The sequence below is a fragment of the Amblyraja radiata genome, chromosome 18, assembly GCF_010909765.2.
Source record: "Amblyraja radiata isolate CabotCenter1 chromosome 18, sAmbRad1.1.pri, whole genome shotgun sequence".
NCBI classification, from domain to species: Eukaryota; Metazoa; Chordata; class Chondrichthyes; order Rajiformes; family Rajidae; genus Amblyraja; species Amblyraja radiata.
This window is the reverse complement of record NC_045973.1, coordinates 30503441-30524392: the sequence shown is the minus strand read 5'-3', so window position 1 is coordinate 30524392 and position 20952 is coordinate 30503441. Positions and strand designations below refer to the sequence as shown.

Here is a 20952-nt window from a genome sequence, read left to right as displayed (position 1 = left end):
CAAAGCGAGCATAGAAATTGTTTAGCTCGTCAGGAAGGGTGGCGTTGTCTGGGGGAGGGGTGTTAACTTTCTGGTAATCGGCAAGGGATTTGATTCCTTGCCACATGCGCCTGGGGTCAGAATTGTTTTGGAAGTGCTCCTCAATCCGCCGTTTGTGATTGAGTTTGGCATTCCTAATTCCCATTTTCAGCTTGGCCCTAGATGAGCTGTATCCCTCAGCGTCGCCAGATCTGAAAGCGGCATCGCGAGCCTTCAGTAGGAGTCTGACCTCCCTGCTCATCCACGGCTTCTGGTTAGGGAAGGTCTTTATTTCTTTGTGTGTAGTGACATTATCGGTGCAGAATTTTATATAGTCCATAACTGTTGAGGTGTATGAGTTGATGTCCACTTGTGAATTGAAGGTGGACTGGGTAGCAAACAGACTCCAGTCTGTCTGCTGAAACTGCTGCTGTAAAACAGAGACAGCCCCCTCAGGCCAGACCTTGACTGTCCTCGTGGTAGGTTTCACACGTCTGATCAGAGGTGTGTATTTGGGGAGCAGGAACAGAGAGAGGTGGTCAGACTGACCAAGGTGGGGGAGGGGGAGGGCTTTGTAGGCTTCGGTAATATTCGTGTAAACTAAGTCCAGAATATTGTTTCCTCTGGTTGGGCAGGAAACATGCTGATGGAACCTGGGGAGTACAGTTTTGAGGTCGGAGTGGTTGAAATCACCAGCAACAATAAATGCCCCCTCTGGGTGAGCAGATAGATTTTTGCTGATAGCAGCTTGCAGCTCTTCCATTGCTAGCCTGGCATTAGCGTCCGGGGGTACATAGACTGCGGTGATAACAGTCGATGAGAATTCTCTTGGCAAATAGAAGGGCCTGCACTTTAGCATCAGGTATTCCAGGTCAGCAGAGCAGTGGCTACCAATCCTAACGACGTCCGTACACCACGAGTTGTTCACATAGATGCACAGTCCGCCGCCCTTGGTCTTACCGGAGTCCTCCGCTGTTCTGTCGGCCCTGAAGACAGTGCGCCCCTCCAGCTCGATGGAGACTCCTGATCTATCCCAGCATCCTGTGACCCTCGACCCGCAGATATCTACCAAACCTATCCTATTTAATGATTGAGAATTCCAGGAACTTGCTCTCCCCAGCTTGAAGAAACTCGAATCCCACTTTGCCAGCTCTTGAAGCTGTGACAAAGATCCTTTAATTCAAGATTTTCCACAGTTACAGTTCACAACGCGAGGTGCACAGCTGTGATACTTGAGGGAGAAACTCAAACTATGTTCAGATGTCGTACAGTCTGCTGCCTGCAAGGGTTCTGAGTGATTCCAATCTTCCAAGACCAAAGACAGCCAAATGAAACATAAGGAGCTCTTTGCGGATCTCCGAACGAGTTCTTATCTCATTGCGGCTATTAGTTTTCTTGGGACAAGTCTAGTAATTGATTATTATAAAGGACTCCCGGCTGCATTTGGGCCCACGCTTGTCTGCAGATCAGAGCCAGGGTCTTGTGGAAAGTTCACGACTCTCCAGCCAGTCACTAAAGTGGCTCATTGAGGGAGAAGATTCCATCCGGTTGCCGTGGTAACACAGTAAGAGTTGAGGAATGTTTCCTGCTTCCTTCAAATCGTTCAAGGAAACATAGAAAAGGATAGGAGCAGGTTTCGGGCTTTGAGCCCACTCAACGTCATTGTGACTGATTCTATATCACAATATCATATTCTCTCTGTCTTCTTCTCTGTCGTTCTCTCTCCATGCATCTTAATGCATTGTGTACCTCAAACTCTGTCGACCTATCACGTTAATGTACAGGTCCACCACCGAATTTTCTGGCACCCTTGGTTCCAGAGCCTTTCTGGATTATCCGTTTTGCCGGACCAACAGAGGTCACGGCCTCCGAGCGGAGTCCAATGGTGCTGGAGAGGTCCGCCTAGGCCGCCGGGGAACCAAGATACCGCCTCGCAAAGTCGATCACGGAGGTGGGCTATGGGAACGGATCTGCCAGCTCCGACTGGGCCGTGGTTCCAGAGCCCCGACCGCAGGGGGGAAATTCGACCCGCTGATCGGCCGCAGAAGTCTTGTTGAGGTTGAGATCGAGCACCTCACCCCGCCTGGCCACCACATTTCTGTGGGACATCGGGGGGGGGGGGGGGGGGGGGGGGGGGATTTCAAGTGCGGTCTCGTAATTTTATCTGGATTAAAGGAGGTGCCAGACCATCGGTTGCCATAATCAGTGGTGGACCTACATTTGTTGATTTGGCCTCCCATGCTGCTTGTGATTCTCATTCTAATGCCATACCACAAGGCAATAACCCCCTGTTGAACCCCAAGAAAGGAAAACATCTTCCTCAGCCAAAAATGGGTTATTAGTTTTCTGATTTTTCTTATTTAATGTACCACCTGCAGTTCTTTTCTACACCTCTGATTGATGCTCCGACATGTTTCCAAATACACTGGTTGACACTGGGAACATTTAGTGATTTGCAGTTCCCTGGTGGTAAGTGTCTTGCTGTAGTGTCCAATAATGCCTGTCCTTGTAGCTGGTTGAATGACATGTAGTCGATACTTGCAGCTATTTTGGGCTCCATGTTTTGGCCAGTTTGGTCGAATTGAATAAACTGGGACACCATATCCAATAGGTTTTCTTGCACCCCATGCACACTAGGGGTATGTACTGCACACCCCTCTTCAGGGTCAGCCCAGAATTGACCCCCCGTACTCCCCTCTGATGAGGGAGAAGCACTGTGCAGCCCTACAAGAGGTACTGCTGTAGGACTTACTAGCTGCCCACTGTGACTAGTCTCCATCTCCCGGAGCCTGCCACTTTGGAGTATTTGCTCCAACAGCCGCTCCAACTGGCTCCAATGCTCTCGGGCATTGGCCACTCGCGGCTGCTCCAGTTCCTGCAGCCGCTCCAACCGGCTCCAATGCTCTCGGGCACTGGCTGCTCGCGGCTGCTCCTGTTCCTCCAGCCGCTCCAACCGGCTCCAATGCTCTCGGGCACTGGCCGCTCGCGGCTGCTCCTGAAGCCGCTCCAAACGGCTGTTCAAAGTCGGACTCATCGGAGTCAACGACTCTGTCTGTTTTTTGCTTCGCTTTACCGCCCGGCCGTGGTGTTGATTTGGCCGGTGCGGGAGTGAAGTCGGGCACAGCTGTTCCCATTACGGGAGATTGGCCTGCCGTTGGCTGCTGCTGGCTGCCCGCAACTCCACGGTTCTCCCCTGCCAGCTTTTTCGCAGCCTTCTTGTTTCTCATGGATCTGTCCATGCCTCCACCTGTAAAGTAAGTGGAAAGAACGCAGAGTCTCCTTACCTGCTGTTCCCGGCTTTTAAATTCTGCCGCTAAGGGGAACGTCGTTCCCCCTGCTGTGACTCGTTGCAATGCGTGTAGCGATATGACACGCATGCGTCCTAGCGGGGTTCTTCACGTAGTCACTCGCGTGACTCCGAAGTAAAATTGATCAAATCTCTCATACAACAGCGAGACCATTTATCCCCTCTCCCATCAAGCAAGAGGTACTGAAGTTTTGAAAAACGCACACCTCCAGATTCAGGGACAGTTTCTTCCCAGCTGTTATCAGGCAACTGAACCATCCTATCACCAGCTAGAGAGCAGCCCTGGCCTTCCATCTACCTCATCGGAGACCTTTGAACTATCTTTAATCAGACTTTATCGTATATTAAATGTTATTCCCTTCATCCTTTATCTGTACTTCGCCGACGGCTTCATTGTAATCATGTACAGTCTCTTCTTTGACTGGAAAGCATGCAACAAAAAGCTTTTCACTGTACCTCGGTACACGTGATAATAATACACTAAATTATATCAGTCTGATTAATTATCATTGATCTTCTTCTGTGGCAAGCATATCAAATGTTTTAAGGTAGCCAAAAAACTGGAGAAACTCAGCGGTTGAGGCAGCATCTATGGAGTGAAGGAATAGGCAAATTGGAGGAACAGCATCTCATATTTCGCTTGGGTAGTTTACACCCCAGCAGTATGACCATTGACCTCCAATTTCAGGTAGTCCTTGCTTTCTCCCTCCTTCCCCTCCCCAGCTCTCCCACAACCTACTGTGTCTGAACAAGGGTCTCGACACGAAATGTCGAAAACATCTCCTCTTTCAAATGTTTTAAGGCTGTATTTAGAAAATTTCCAAGAATAGGAAAAAAGCAGACAAATATTCCCAGTGTGCTTGCTATGTTCAATGATTATGCCTCTTCTCTGTCTCCAGGTCATTGTGAGAAAATATCTTTCTCACTTCCTCTGATATCAGCTCCAGAAACCTTAAATCGATGTTCCCAGTCCTTGTTCTATCAGCAAATCTTCCCACTCCATTTCTTTGGCTTGTAGAGATGGTTTGATGGAATCTGAAACATTGGTGTCATAATGCGATTTATATATATTTTAAACCTGACATATTCACAGCTGGTAAAGCCACTGCCTCACAGTGCCAAAGACGCAGGTTCAATCCCGACCTCGGGTGCTGTTCTGTGTGGAGTTTGCATATTCCCCCTGTGACCAAGTGGGTTTCCTCTGGGTTCTCCGGTTTCCTCCCACATCCCAAAGACGTGCAAGGTTGAAGGTTAATTGGCCTCTGTAAATTATCCCTAATGGGCAGAGAGTGGTTGCGGAAGTGGGATATATAGGACTAGTGTGAATGGATGATTGATAGTCAGCATGGACTCAAGTGGGCCAAAGGGCCTCCTTCCATGCTGTATCTCACAGTTAATCAAACGCTGGAATTAAGAAGGTATGAAGGGTCAACCTGAAAGGTCGCATGTACATGTCCTCCAGAGATGCTACCTGACCTGTTAAGTCACCCCAGCACTTTGTATTCGACTACTGAAATTAAGATAATATGCTACACATGATGGGAGGACGTAAGAACCATTTGCTGAGCTATTTTTATTGAATGCCTCCCCATCATTCAACATTTTATTGTCCATTAAAATTGGCGAGATGTTGCATTTGAAAATAATTTCAATACAAGAACATGGGAATTCCTAAGACTCAGTCTTGTCTATCGTGCCCTACAATAGATAAAGTACATTTGATGGCTTCATCCCTTCGGGCATAGCAGATGCCTTTCTCAAGGGACTCCAATCACCCAACCCGTTGTTTAGCGATTGCAAGTCAAGGTCTGTTTCCCCCGAGCGATGTAATCATTGCCTGGTGGACGAGGAGAAGTCTCTCTCTGTCCATGCTTTGTGTCTCAGCATATGGAGGCTGAAGGGTGACTATTGATTCGTTTCTGTGCAAGGCAGGGCCACCTAAGTGAGCCGTTAAATCAATTAAAAATGCACGTAAATCAAACAACAAAGTCATTCGGAAGGTCATAAAACAAAATCTAAGTTGATATACGCCCTTTGGCGTTCTCCCACCCTGCTGCACTCTCCAGCACCGAGTACTGTGTCATAGAGTCATACAGTGCGGAAACAGGCCCTTCACCACAACTTGCCCATGCCAGCCAACATGTCCCATTTACCTGCATCTCCTCCAACCTCATCTATTGCATCCGCTGCTCTAGATGTCAGCAGATCTATATCGGTGAGACCAAGCGGAGGTTGGGCGATCGTTTCGCCGAACACCTCCGCTCGGTCCGCAATAACCAAGCTGACCTCCCGGTGGCTCAGCACTTCAACTCCCCCTCCCACTCCGTCTCCTCCATGGCAACAGCGAGCAGCACCGGAAATTGGAGGAACAGCACCTCATATTCCGCTTGGGGAGTCTGCATCCTGGGGGCATGAACATCGAATTCTCCCAATTTTGTTAGTCCTTGCTATCTCCTCCCCTTCCTCAGTCCCCCTGCTGTCTCCTCCCATCCCCCAGCCTTCGGGCTCCTCCTCCTTTTTCCTTTCTTGTCCCCGCCCCCCCCCCCCATCCCCGATCAGTCTGAAGAAGGGTTTCGGCCCGAAACGTTGCCTATTTCCTTCGCTCCATAGATGCTGCTGCACCCGCTGAGTTTCTCCAGCTTTTTTGTGTCCCATTTACACCTGCCTGCATTTACCCCATATCCCTCTAAACCTACCCTATCCATGTGCCCATCCAAATGTCTCTTAAACATTTTGATATTATCTCCTCAACTACCTCCTCCGGCAGCTCGTTCCATACACCTACCACCCTTTATGTAAAAAAGTTACCCCTCAGGTTCCTTTTAAATCTTTTCCCCCCTCATCTTAAGCCTATGTCCTTTGGTTCTTGATTCCGCTACTCTGGGTAAAAGACTCTGTGTGCGTTTACCCACTCTATTCATCTCATAATCGTATACACGTCCAAGATCGTCCCTCATCCTCCTCCGCTCCAAGGAATAAAGTCCTAACCTGCGTAACCCCACCCTATAGCTCAGGTCCTGGCAATGTCATCAGACTGCAGTGACTGATGCCCACAGTTGCCGAAAAACCGTCAAGTTGTACAACAGGCCATGACACAGTTGACGTCAAGCTGTGACAATCTGCGTCAGCCGACATCTCAATTTCCAGGACCCCAACATACGACAGCATACGACAGCGCCTATGCACCTATAAACCTATACACTCCATTCATAAACTCCCCTACCCTGGGATAAAGACTGACTATCTTTAGCCATTGGTATCAGTTGATATTGGTGTTTCTATTGGTGGATTTTGAAGTTTGTCTGCTTATATTTTCCAGTCCTTCAACCTTTTGTGATTAATTGATTGAAAGATCTTTCGACGTCCTATCCGAACACGGGGCGGGCATGCTGTCACAGTGGTAGAGTTGCTGCCTTACAGCACCAGAGACCCGGGTTCCATCCTTAAATACGGGTGCTGTCTGCTTCATTCGCCAGAGACCCGGGTTCGATCCTGACTATGGGTGCTGCCTGTGTGGAGTTTGTACGTTCTCCCTGTGACCGCATGGGTTTTCTCTGGGTGCTCCGGGTTCTTCCCACACTCCAAAGACGTGCGGGTTTGTAGGTTAATTGGCTTCTGCAAATTGTCCCTATTGTATGGATAAAACTAGTGTATGGGTGATTGATGGTCAGCGTGGACTTGGTGAGCTGAAGGGCCTGTTTCCACTCTGTATCTCTAAACTAAACTAATAAAAACCAAACAGTGTTGCACGCACATGTGAATAAAATGGATGTACCTTGCCCGAACAGCTTATACCTCATACTGTAGTTCAATCTGCACAGCCTGGATGTACGAGCTTCAGACTTCACAGAGGACTTGCATCTTATAGAACACACATTTCTAAACTGGCTCTGTATCAAAAGCAGATTGCTTACGAGTTTAGGCTGTTGATTACCAAATAAATCTCCGTTAGCGCCAAATCCAAGCCAAAGCTTTGATCGCATTTGTTGTCATTTAACCCCATCTCCCAAGAGGAATTCATTCTGATAAAGATCGACCAAATGATGCAGTCAAACTCTTGTGAACTATGGCTCTTGGTTTTGTTGTGACCGGCTGGCAACAAGAGTCACGGAGTCCACGCATTTCATTCCGTCATGTCCTCCGCAGTGTTTACTTTATTCCATTGTCAATAGTAAGTGCAGATTTTAAGATTATTTAAAGATACTTTTCATTGTCCCTTGTCCTGTTGTCCATGCATCTTTCCCTGTGCTGCACTCTATTTCTTTTCTCATTGTCTGTCTCTGGTGTATTCTGACCCCTTTTCCGTGGCCGCTTTCTCTGTCCTCTCTATAAGGCTTTCTATAAGCCTCCATGAGCCCTTCTATAAGCCTCTCCCTCTGACCTCTCGCTGCACTCGTCCCTGTGAACTCCCCATGGTGTGCGTCCTTCGTCGGGTTCATTTCTCGGCCTCTCTACGTGTCCCTTCTCTGTAACCCTTCTGTCATCCCTCTTTACGATCTCTCCATTTTCCTCTCTATGTAACTGGCTTTGTCACTCTGTGCCTCTCACTTTGTCCAGCTCTTATGCCTCCCTCTATGTCCCAATCAGTAGCGGACTGGGTCTAAAAATATTGGTTGCCAGGAGACAAAGGGGGCCCACTTCATCAGGGGCCCACTTGCCATCGGGCAAGCTGACACCCTGGCCAGTAGGCCACTGGTCCCAATCTATATCTCTATATGTTTCTCCATGTCTCTCATTATCACCTTCACTCTCCATGTCCTTTATCTCTCAAAATATATCCCTTTCTGTCATTCTCGATGTCCCCTCTGTCTCTCTCTCTCTCTCTCTCTCTATGCCTCTCTCTACGTCAAAAAGACACAATGTGCTGGACTAACTCAGTGGGTCAGACAGCATCTCTGGAGAACATGGATAGGTGACGTTTCGGGTCAGGCCCTCTCCTCAGACTGATTGTAGAGGGGGTGAGAAAGCTGGAAGAGAGGAGAGACAGGAGAAAGCATGGCAGGCAATAGATATTCTCTCTGTCCCTCTATCTCTCTCTTTGTATATCCATCTGCCCCTCTCTGTCCCTCCTGTTTCTGTATGTCCATCTATCTCTGTCTCTATGTCCCTATCTCTCTCTCTCTGTCTCTCTATCTCTGTCTCTGTCTCTGTCTCTATCTCTCTCTCTCTATGTCCCTTTACCTCTCTCTATGTTCATCTCTCTCTCTCTCTCTCTCTCTCTCTATATATCTCTCGCAATGTCCATCTAGCTCTACATATGTTCATCCATCTCTCTCTCCACATCCCTCTGTCACTTTCTCCATGTTATTATCTCTCTCTCTCTCCCGCTGACTCTCTCTCTATGTCTCTCGATGTCCCTCTCTGTGTTCTCTACATGTACTGTTTAGCGCCTCACTCTGTGTCCCCTCTATGTTCCTCTCCTTCTCTGGGCCTCTTGCCTCTGAGGGCTTGCTTGGCATGCTTTCCTTCCCTCATTCATCTCGAATGCTCACTTGATGTTGCGTCCAGATTTCCAGCCCCAGGGATGAACAATGATCTTTGTAACTGATTACTGTCGGCAGTGACATCTAACCCTGGTCCCAGTCTGAATGTTGGCATCTATCTGCCTCATAATGCTCAAGTGAGGGGAGGCAGACAGGGCGATGTTCAGGAGCATTTGGCCGCACACGTAATACTGTTTTACAGTTGGATATATCCACACAGATTCAGCTTTTCCAAGTTTTTCCTTCAATAAATCAACTTTGATTGGATTTAGGATTGGGTCTGTGACAGCTGAGGAGGATTTGGATGAAAATTAGAAACATGATACAAAACTTAGAGGTAATTTGCCCTGATAGATCTTTCACTCGGTTGGTCTTTCCTCATTGTAGCAGGAGCAGGCCCTTCGGCCCACAATGTCCATGCCGAATATGATGCCAAGATAGATTAACCTCACCTTCCTGCACATGCTCCATATTCCTCCATTTACTGCATATCCATGTGACCATATAAAGCCTCTTAAAATTTTCCATGCAAATGTTTTTCCTGTTGTGGGCCTATGCTTAGATTGCTTTAGAAAGATCACATTGAATCAGGTGTTGAGGCTGTGAATTCCAGACCACAATGCAAACAGAGCTTCTATCATGCCCTTTTGCTTTGAACTGGGGTCTGTGTCCTCTGCCCATGTTTTATAGACTCATAGAGTCATACAATGTGGAAACAGGCCCTTCGGCCCAACTTGTCCACACCGACCAACATGTCCCATCTACACTAGTCTCACTTGCCTGCGTTTGGCACAAATCTTTCTAAACCTGTCCTATCCATGTACCTGTCTAAATATTCCTGAAATGTTGCTATAGTACCTGCCTCAACTACCTCCTCTGGCAGCTCGTTCCATACATCCTTTGTGTGAAAAATATACCCCTCAGATTCCAAATAACTCTTCCCCCCCCTCACCTTAAACCTATGTCCTCTGGTTCTCGATTCCCCCACTCTGGGCAAGAGCCGCTGTGCAGCTACCCATCTATTCCTCATGATTTTTTACACAGTTGCTGCCACCGTTTCTCCTTAATTACGTTATCAATGCCATCCTTGATTTTGAAAAGTTCATTTAACCTTCTCATCCCAAAGAAGAACAATCCCAGAACGTTTAGTCTCACCTCATCATTGCAACCCAGCCCATTCTAGAAAGGGAGTGGATGGAGAATCACCAAGTTTGTCTGGTGACAGACTACAGGGAGATCTTTAAAGAAAAACGTAGTAACTTGGTTAACTTCCCTCGAGATATGGGACCCAAAACTGCTCGCAATTCTCCAAATACAGACTGACCAGTGCCTTATAAAGCCTCGGCAGTACATCCCTGCTTTTATATTCTAGTCCTCTCAAACATTCAATTTTGAGAGGACTTGAATAACAAACAGGGATGTAATGCTGAGGCTTTACAAGTTACTGGTCGGACCACATTTGGAGTATTGCGAGCTGTTTTGGGCTCCATATCTAAGGAGAGATGTGCAGGCATTGGAGAGGGTCCAGAGGAGGTTTACGAGAATGATCCTGGGGATGATTGGGTCAACGTATGATGAGCGTTTAATGGCACTAGGCCAGTAGTCGCTGGAGTTCAGAAGGGACCTAATTGAAACTTACCGTATAGCGAAAGGCTTGGATAGAGCCGACATGGAGAGGATGAGAGAGTGAGAAAGTCTAGGACCGGAGGCCATAGCCTCAGAATAAAAGGATGGTACCTTTAGTAAGGAGATGAGGAGGAATTTCTTTAGCTAGAGGGTGGTGAATTTGTAGAATTCATTGCCACAGTGGAGGCCAAGTCAATGGATATTTTTAAGGCAGAGATTGACAGATTCGTGATTAGTATGTTAAAGGTTTTTGAGAGACGACAGGAGAATGGGGGTGAGAGGGAAAGATAGATAAGCCATGATTGAATGGCAGAGTAGACTTGATGGGCCGAAAGGCCTAATTCTGCTCCTGTGACATATGAACTTATGAGCTATCTTTTCCTGTTCTGTGTAGAATCAGGTTCACAGTCATGAATACCAACTGATGAAGATTAATGCAGGCGTTTCACAGCTAACTTTGAACTGCACTCTATCATTTGCAAGTCGGCAGTTGTACAGGCGTGATAGACTCCAGCAAGGTATGCAGTCATCTGCTACAATAGTTAACGTGAATGATACATCTCAGCCAACTTTCACACAATTAAATCCTCATTAAGTGAACTTTTGCTTCACTCACGGGGGGCAAATCAAGATTGAACATCGTGTCCAAAAGCAAAACATTGGAAATTTCAAAAATTATTCAGGGAATACTTAAAATACTCAGCATGGCAGGCAGCATCCAAGGAGAGAGGAATGGAGTTAATGTTTCAGTCCACATCTATTCAAGAGGAAGATTCGTTGAGCTGCATCTGAGTTGGATGATCAGCCATGATCATATTGAATGGCGGTGCAGGCTCGAAGGGCCGAATGGCCTACTCCTGCACCTATTTTCTATGTTTCTATCACAGGCTGCCGAATGCTGGGAGGTTCGGAAGAGCCCTGGATGCAATGTGGAAACGAGGAACTGCAGATGCTGGTTAATACACAAAAGGACACAAAGTGCTAGGGTAACTCCAGGCATCATGGTGTCGCAGCGGTAGAGTTGCTGCCTCACCCACCAGAGATCCAGGTTTGATCCTGACCTCGGGTGCTGTCTGTGCAAGAATTTGTATGTTACCCCCCGTAACCACGTGAGTTTTCCCCGGTTTCCTATTTACTCCGGGTGCTCCAGTTTCCTCTCACACTCCAAAGACTTGAATGTTTCTAGTTAATTGGCTTCTGTAAATTATTCTCAGTGGGTAGGATAGAACTAGTGCTCTCGACTGGTTGGCGCTGACTCGGTGGGCCGAAAGGCCTGTTTTTTATTGTCACTTGTACCGAGGTACAGTGAAAAACATTTGGCTGCGTGCTACCCAGTCAGCGGATAGACTATACATGATTACAATCAAGTTGGCCACCGTGTACAGATACAGGATAAAGGGAATAACGTTTAGTGCAAGATAAAGTCCCGTAGAGTCCGATTAAAGATAGTTTGCTCTCCAATGAGGTAGATGGGAGGTCAGGACCGCTCTCTAGTTGGTGATAGGATGGTTCAGTTGCCTGATGACATCTGGGAAGAAACTGTCCCTGAATCTGGAGGTGGGCGATGTCACTCTTCTGTACCTCTTGCCTGATGGGAGAGGGGGAAGAGGGAGTGACGGGGTGAGAGGGAGTGAAGGGGGTGAGAGGGAGTGAAGGGGGTGAAGAGGGAGTGATGGGGTGAGAGAGAGTGACCGGGGTGAGAGGGAGTGACCGGGGTGAGAGGGAGTGACCGGGGTGAGAGGGAGTGACCGGGGTGAGAGGGAGTGACCGGGGTAAGGAGGGAGTGACGAGGTGAGAGGGAGTGACGGGGTGAGAGGGAGTGACCGGGGTGAGAGGGAGTGACCGGGGTAAGGAGGGAGTGACGGGGTGAGAGGGAGTGACCGGGGAAAGGAGGGAGTGACGGGGTGAGAGGGAGTGACGGGGTGAGAGAGAGTGACGGGGGTGAGAGGGAGTGACCGGGGAAAGGAGGGAGTGACGGGGTGAGAGGGAGTGACGGGGTGAGAGGGAGTGACTGGGGTGAGAGAGAGTGACGGGGGTGAGAGGGAGTGACCGGGGTGAGAGGGAGTGACGGGGTGAGAGGGAGTGACCGGGGTGAGAGGGAGTGACGGGGTGAGAGGGAGTGACCGGGGTGAGAGGGAGTGACCGGGGTGAGAGAGAGTGACGGGGTTGAGGAGGGAGTGACGGGGGTGAGGAGGGAGTGACGGGGGTGAGGAGGGAGTGACCGGGGTGAGAGGGAGTGACGGGGTGAGAGAGAGTGACGGGGTTGAGGAGGGAGTGACGGGGGTGAGGAGGGAGTGACCGGGGTGAGAGAGAGTGACGGGGGTGAGAGAGAGTGACGGGGGTGAGGAGGGAGTGACGGGGGTGAGGAGGGAGTGTCTCTGGTTGAGAGAGTGTGACTGTGGTGATTTTATATGATGAGTGCTTCGATCATTTATGTTGTTCCCCTCCATCATTCGAGAATTGAAAATATCTAAAATGCCTACTAAAATGAATATTGCAGCAATTTTTAAAAGCAAATATAATTTTCCTGGAATTGCATCAGTCTTGTTTATAGTTCAGCTTTGAGGTTGTCCAACAATCAACAAACAGTTCCTCCCAAGAAGCACCATGCTGGCTTGGAAATAAACACAATCTCACTGCACTGTTAGCCCCAGACTAGCCATCAGGGTGGGATCCAGCAGCTGATTACACAGGGAATTTATGACTGCGGTTGAATATAAATCAATATGAAATATAGAGCTGCTTTTAGTTTAGTTTAGAGATGCAGCGTGGTAACAGGCCACTCAGCCCACAGAGTCTGCGCCAACCAACGATCGCACACTAGTTCTATCCTGCACACTGGGGCAGTTTACAGAAGCCATTTAACATACAAACCTGCACGTCTTTGGAATTTTATACTTTAGAGATATAGTGTGGAAATAGGCCCTTCGGCCCACTGAGTTTGCACTGACCAGCGATCACCCTGTACATTTGCACTATCCTATACACTAGGGCCAATAGACAATAGGTGCAGGAGTAGGCCATTCGGCCCTTCAAGCCAGCACCGCCATTCAATGTGATCATGGCTGATCATCCCCAATCAGTACCTCGTTTCTGCCTTCTCCCCATATCCCCTGACTGCTATTTTTAAGAGCCCTATCTAGCTCTCTCTTGAAAGCATCCAGAGAACCTGCCTCCACCGCCCTCTGAGGCAGAGAATTCCACAGACTCTCCACCCTGTGAGAAAATTTACAATTTACAATTATTTTACCAAAGCCATTTAACCTACAAACCTGCGCGTCTTTGGAGTGTGCGAGATAACCGAAGCTCCCAGTGAAACTGGAACTTTGAAAATGATGCCGATTCTTGCATATGGACTCAGTGGGCTGTTTCCATACACTCTGTACTAAATCTGGGTTTGTACTTATGTATCCTGATAACCTACTGAGCTGAATGCAAAAAAATAATTTCACTGTACATGTGATAATATGAAAATATGAAGAACCACTGCCAAACATTTAAACTCCCCTTCCCATTCCCACACTGACCTTTCTGTCCTGGGCCTCCTCCATTGTCAGGGTGAGGCCGCACACAAATTGGAGGAACAGCACCTCATCTTTCGCTTGGGCAGCTTACAACACAGTGGTATGAATATTGATTGTTCTAACTTCGTAACCCTTGCATCCCCTCTCTTTCTTTCTGTCCCTCCCCCATCGTAGCCGCCGTACTAGTTTCACTGTTGTCCTGCTGAGTTTCACTGCCTGTATAACTCTCGTCATCGCCTATCCCACAGCCAACAATGGACCATTGTGGGCTCCACCTTTCCTTGATCATCGTTGCTTTTTGCATATCTTTCATTCTTTTGTTCTATGTGCCATCTTTATCTCTCGGTCACCTCTCCCCTGACTCTCAGTCTGAAGAAGGGTCTCGACCCGAAACATCACCTATTCCTTTTCTACAGAGATGCTGCCTGACCCGCTGAGTTACTCCAGTTTTTATGCATCGATCATTCAACCGTCTTTTTTTACCCGAAAATGCAGTAGTGGAGGATAAAACGTAAAACAGAACAGCACAGGATCAGGCCCTTTGGCCCACAATGTCCGAGTCGAATAAACTAGATCAACTAATCTTGACAAAATATGGCTGGTTGTTAATGCAATGCAATCTCATAATACAAGTAGGCGTGGTTTAAAAAATCCAGTTGTGGAGTACAATCCCACGTGGAAGCTGTTACTGCAGTTAAGATAACGCTATGTGTTTAGAGGGGATATGGGTCAAACGCGGGCAAGTGGGATTACCTTAGATGGGCATCTTAGTTGGCACGGCCAAGTTGGGTCCTGTGCTATATGACTCTATTGTAAGGCAGCTCGCTGTAATTAAACGATGACTGCCAATTGTCTAAGATTCTATAATCACGCTGCCTCGGCAAGGCCACCAGCATAATCAAGGATGAGTCTCACCCCAGTCACTCCCTCTTCTCCCCTCTCCCATCTGGCAAGATACAGAAGTGTGAAACGCACACCTCCAGATTTGGGGATAGTTTCTTCCCAGCTGTTATCAGGCAATTGAATCATCCTCTCACAAGCTAGAGAACGGTCTTGACCTTCCATCTACCTCATTGGAGACCTTCAGACTATCTTTATTCAGACTCTATTTGACTTTATCTTCCCTATATCCTGCATCTGTACACTGTGGATGGCTCGACTGTACACACGTATAGTCTTTTCGCTGTCTGGATAGCATACAACAAAAAAGCTTTCCCCTCTATCTCTGTGATTGTGATGATAATAAACTAAACTAAAGGCAGCTCTGTAATTAATACTGTTCTAGGTTCAAACCACAGTCATATTTTCAGTCTATATTAAATCAGTTGCTGCTAAATTCACTGGAATGCCGCCGAAAGGCAAAGGCTGTGACGAGTTAGCACGGTATCGATGGGCCTTATGGCCACCAATGTTGTAAATGTTCCATGATTTTGAGTAGACTTGGGCCGAATGGCCTAATTCTGCCTAATCCTCTGCCTATCCTTAGCCCCACGTCCCCGTCCCTTTTCATCTGTGCATTAATTGCCTCATACTGTGTTTTGTATTGAATTCTGTCTTTACTTTGTGTACTAGTCATGTCTCTACTATTTATTTCATTCCCCTTATATGTTTTTCCTCTACATGCTCAATTTTTGTAAGGTGTCCTTGAGACTCTTGAAAGGCGCCCATAAATAAAATGTATTATTATTATTATTATTATTAATTCTGCTCCTATAACATGAATGTGAATTGTAGTGGGGAAAGACACATAAACCTGGCTCTGCAGGGGGTCCGTGGGAGGAGATTAACCCTCAACGTCCCAACTAGTCCCTCGCCCTTCGATCGTTCCACCCAGCTCAGTGCCCCCCCCCCCCCCCACATTCCCAACAATCACTGACTTACGAGGGAGCAGGACAGTCGCTTACCTCCCCGCGGTGGCCCATGTACACCAAGGCACACAGCGGCTCAAATGCACCCGTCCCACAGGCCAGCAGGTGGGAGCGGTTGTACGGGTGCAGAACCCGCACGTAGTTGGCGCAGTCACTCTGTAAGGGAAAGGAGAGCGAGGCATTAACATTCCGGGGATCCCAGCCCAGTTAAATTGTTCCTAGTGTGTAGGATAGTGTTAATGTACAGGGATCGCTGGACCCGGTGGGTTGAAGTGCCTGTTTCCACGCTGTATCTCTGAACTTAAGATTCTACAAGACAGTGAAATGAAGAAAATTGTGCAAACAAAAGCAAGACATTGTCCGTGAATGTGCAAGAGTTGGTCCGTAGAGTCCCACTGTTCAGGTATGATTGGGACAGATTGGTTCAAGAACCTAATGGTTGTAGGAAAGAGCCTGTTCCCGAACCTGGTGGTGTGGGCCTTCAGGTTTCTGTACCTCCTGCCTGATGGTAGCCGTGAGAAGAGGGAATGGCGGATGGTGAGGATCCTTGATGATAGATGCTGCCTTCTTGAGGCAGCGCCTCGTGTAGATGCTTAAGATAGGAGGTGTACTGGCTGCATTTAAAATTTATTTTGATGGGAACGAAGATAGGAACCTGGGGTAAATTTATCCCCGGGGGTAAATGTCGCCCACCCAGGGGGTAAATTTATTGATTCTGAATTCGTACATATTTTTTCTCATTGACTGACTGTGTTTGGTTCTGGTATACCGGTATCTGTTCATTATTAGTTGTTCATTAATAAGTGAAATAACATTGTTATGTGCTATTAAAGTTGCCAGGGGTAAACGGGATGAAAAAGGTTGGGAACCCCTGATTTAGAGGGATATGAGCCAAATGCAGGCAGTGAGATTAGCACAGTTACAAAATCTGCTCGACATGGATGAGTTGGGTTGAAGGGCCTGTTTCCGTGCTGTGTGACTAGTTTAGTTTATTGTCACATTTACCGAAATACAGTGAAAAACTGCTTTTGTTGCATGCCAACAGACTGTGAAAAGACAATAATAATAAATAATAATGGATGGGATTTATATAGCGCCTTTCTAATACTCAAGGCGCTTTACATCGCATTATTCATTCACTCCTCAGTCACACTCGGTGGTGGTAAGCTACTTCTGTAGCCACAGCTGCCCTGGGGCAGACTGACGGAAGCGTGGCTGCCAATCTGCGCCTACGGCCCCTCCGACCACCACCAATCACTCACACACATTCACACACAGGCAAAGGTGGGTGAAGTGTCTTGCCCAAGGACACAACGACAGTATGCACTCCAAGCGGGATTCAAACCGGCTACCTTCCGGTTGCCAGCCGAACACTTAGCCCATTGTGCCATCTGCCGTCCCATATATACAATACATGATTACAATCGAACCACCTGCAGTGTACAGATACATGATAAAGAGAATAACGTTTAGTGCAAGATAAAGTCCGGTGACGTTCAATTACAACTAATCCAAGGTTCTCCAAAGAGGTGGATGGGAGGTCAGGATCGCTCTCTAGTGGCTGGGAAGAAACTGTCCCTGAATCTGAAGGTGTGCGTTTTCACACATCTGTACCTCTTGCCGGATGGGAATGGGGAGAAGAGGGAGTGACCGGGATTGGACTCATTGTTGATTTTACTGGTGGCCTTGCCGAGGCAGCGTGAAGTGTAGATGACGTCAGTGGAAGTGAGGTTCGGTTTGTGTGATGGTCTGGGCTGAGTCCACAACTCTGCAATTTCCTGCGGTCTTGGATGGCCTATTTCACCTGCTCTTTTTTTCTGGGGAGCTTGTGTGACCAGAGCCCAGGGAAGTCCTTGTTCTGTGGGGCTCGGTCAGCTATTGTGGTGTCTCAGGGCCAGCAACCAATGAAGGGAAGCAATAGAGCGTTTGAGAAAATGTAACCACTGTTAGATCACTGTGCCAGCTGTTTCACCCAGGCCCCTAGACTAGAAATTCTTTGCCTTTTAAGGCTTGATGATACTCTTAATGTAACAGTTCTCCTTCCCATTGCCCCGTCTCCAGGGAGGATATGGTCAGCCTTTTGTTATAGTGTGTTCCTGTACAGCAGCAACCACCATTGAGATACACATAGTCTACTCCTTGGACATGTTCAGTTTATTATTATTTAGTTTATTGTTACTATTATTGTCATGTGTACTGAGGTAGAGTGCAAATCTTTTTTGTTGTGGGCTATCGAGTCAACGGAAAATACTTTATGTGATTATAATCAAGTTGTCCAGGGTGTACAGATGAAGATTAAAGGGAATAACGTTTAGTGCAAGATGAAGTCCACTAAAGTCCGATTAAAGATAGTTCGAGGGTCTCCAATGAGGTAGATGGTAAGTCAGGACCACCCGCTAGTTGGTGATAGGATGGTGCAGTTGCCTGATAACAACTGGGAAGAAACTCTCCCTGAATCTGGCGGTGTGCGTTTCACACTTCTGCACCCCTTGCCTAATGGGGGAAGAGGGAGTGACGGGGGTGGAAGGGAGGATGGTTTACGCGATGGTCTGGGCTGCGTTCACAACTCTCTGCGATCTCTTGCGGTGTTGGATGGAGCTGTTCCCAAACCGTGCTGCCATGCATCCCGATAGAATGCTTTCTACGCGCATCAGGAGAAGTTGGTGAGAGTTGTTGGGGACACGCCGAACTTCATAAACCTTCTAAGGAAGGTATGTACTCCTGTCGGCGATCAGCACCCTTGGAGAAACCCCCTCCCGAGCTGCCAAAGGGTCTTTGCTGAGCTTGGAAAACGGGAATCAAAATCTCCAATAGAAATGAAAATATATCATCACTGCCTAAGAAAGCACACAGGGCAGACTTAGGAACAGAGGAGCAGAGATCAGTTCCCTAGTGCAGGCCAAAGGAACACAGTCAGCAGTAGAATCTCACGTCTCACCCATCACGAAGGCTAGGGTGCAGAGGAATGGAAATAGAAGGGTTGGCCCACGTAACTCTCTCTCTCTTACACATCCAAATGTCATTTTAAGGCTTCCCGATTATCATTGATGCAGACCCTGTCTCAAATAAAGACTCTCAGAATAGGGCAGCACAGTTAGAGGGCAGTTGGTAGAGCTGCTGCCTCATAGCACCAGAGACCTTGGTCTGATCCTGAACTCGGGTGCTGTATGTGCGGAATTTGCATGTTCTCCCCATGGGCTTCCTCGGGTGCTCCAGATTCCTCCCATGTCCCAAAAATGTATAGGTTTATTTAGGCTCATTCATAAATACCAGGATAGGCTCCTTTTTTTTTGATAGAGATACAGCATGGAAACAGGCCCTTCAGCCCACCGAGCCCATGCTGACTATCAAACACCCATTTACACTAACTTTCATTAGGCCTACAATCTCGTCTTTTCCACATTCTCATCAACTCAGTGGCATAGCGGGTAAAGCTGCTGCCTCACAGCGCCAGAGACCTGGGTTTGGTCCTGACCTTGGCTGCTGTCTGTGTGGAGTTTGCACGTTCTTCCTGTGACCACGCGAGTTTCCTCCAGGTGCTCTGGTTTCCTGCCACATCCCAAAGACGTGCAGGTTTGTAGGTTAATTGGCCCTCTGTAAATTGTCCATAGTGTGTGGGGGGTGGATGAGAAAGTGGGATTTACAAAGAACTAGTGTGAACAGGTGTTTGATGGTTAGCGCGGAATTAGCGTATCTTTAATCTAAACTAAATAGTATCGATGATACACTCCTCATTTACTGCTCTCAGCGGTCTCCAGATTCCACCACTCACCCGCACACAAGGGCAAGTTACAGCGGACCAAGTAATCTACCAATTAACATCTGGCACAGACAGGGTAGAGAGTCAGAATCTTTTTCCCAGGATGGAAAAATCAAATCCTAGAGGGCATGGATTTAAGGCAAAGTTTAATGGAGATGTACAGGGCAGGTTTTTTTACACAGAGGTTGGTAAGCGCCTGGAACACACTGCAGTTGGTGGTGGTGGACGCTGGTATAATAGTGGCATTTAAGTGGCTTTTGGATAGGCATATAGATATGCAGGGAATGGAGGGATATGGATTACGTACAGGCAGATGTGTTACGGGTCTTGGCATTGTTCAGCACGGACATTGTGGGCCGAAGGGCCCTTTCCTCTGCTTTATGTTCTACGTTCAACCTGAGCATTTTTGGGATGTGGGAGGAAGCTAATGCACCTGCAGGAAGCCCACGCGGTCGCAATGAGAACGTGCAAACTCCGCACAGCCAGCACCCGAGGTCAGGATCAAACCTGGGGTCACTGGAGCTGTGAGGTAGCGACTCTGTGCTGCTTTATCAGGTTTTATCCCTATGCAAGAAGAGATTATCTAATCATTCTCTCATCCTTGTAACTTGTGGTGCACTGTTGGCTGCAGTGTAACATTACAGCAGTGACCACACTTCCAACGCATTGACTGGGAACCCCACTGTGACTCTTTCTTTTGATCTTTCTTGGTGTTGAGGGCTAGGGGGCTCCCAAGTTCCGCATTTTGTGTAAGATAAAGGTTTTCTCTTTGCCTTGAGTTCCCTGCATTCTCTGGGATTGCAGGAAACCATTAAAGAGTTCGTAAAGGAGCGTGAATGGCCATTACAGATGAAGATTAGGATGTAAGCAGTGGCAAATTCCCAGAGGAAATCAGAAGCAATGCTGATTAGTTTAGTTTAGTTTAGTTCAGTTCAATTTAGTTCAGTTTAGTTTAGTTTAGTGTTGTTTCATCTAGAGAGACAGTGGGGAAACTGTCCCTTCGCCCCACCAAGTCCATGCCGACCAACAATCACAAATTCACACTGGTTCTATGTTATCCCACTTTCTCACCCACACACTACACACTGGGGGCAATTAATAGAAGCCAATTCACCTCCAAACTCGCACGTCTTTGGAAAGTGGGAGGAAACTGCAGCACCCGGAGAAAACCCAGGCGGTCACAGGGAGAACTTGCAAACTCAGTGCAGGCAGCACCAGCAGTCAGGGTAGTTTAGTTTAGAGAAACAGCATAGAAACAGGCCCTTCAGCCCACCGAGTATGTGCCAACCATCAATAATAATAATGAATAATAATGGATGGGATTTATATAGCGCCTTTCTAATACTCAAGGCGCTTTACATCGCAT

The 20952-nt window shown here is 47.6% G+C and overlaps 1 protein-coding gene across 2 annotated transcripts in view; it reads right to left on the bottom strand.

Annotated features, from left to right (window-relative positions):
* Positions 1 to 20952, bottom strand: part of LOC116983323 (semaphorin-3E-like) — a 144438-nt gene that overhangs the window by 43045 nt on the left and 80441 nt on the right. For both annotated transcript variants that reach the window (XM_033037029.1, XM_033037030.1), the window contains exon 4: positions 15863 to 15982. In XM_033037029.1, coding sequence (XP_032892920.1) covers positions 15863 to 15982 — 120 coding nt within the window. The remainder of the gene's footprint in view (positions 1 to 15862; positions 15983 to 20952) is intronic.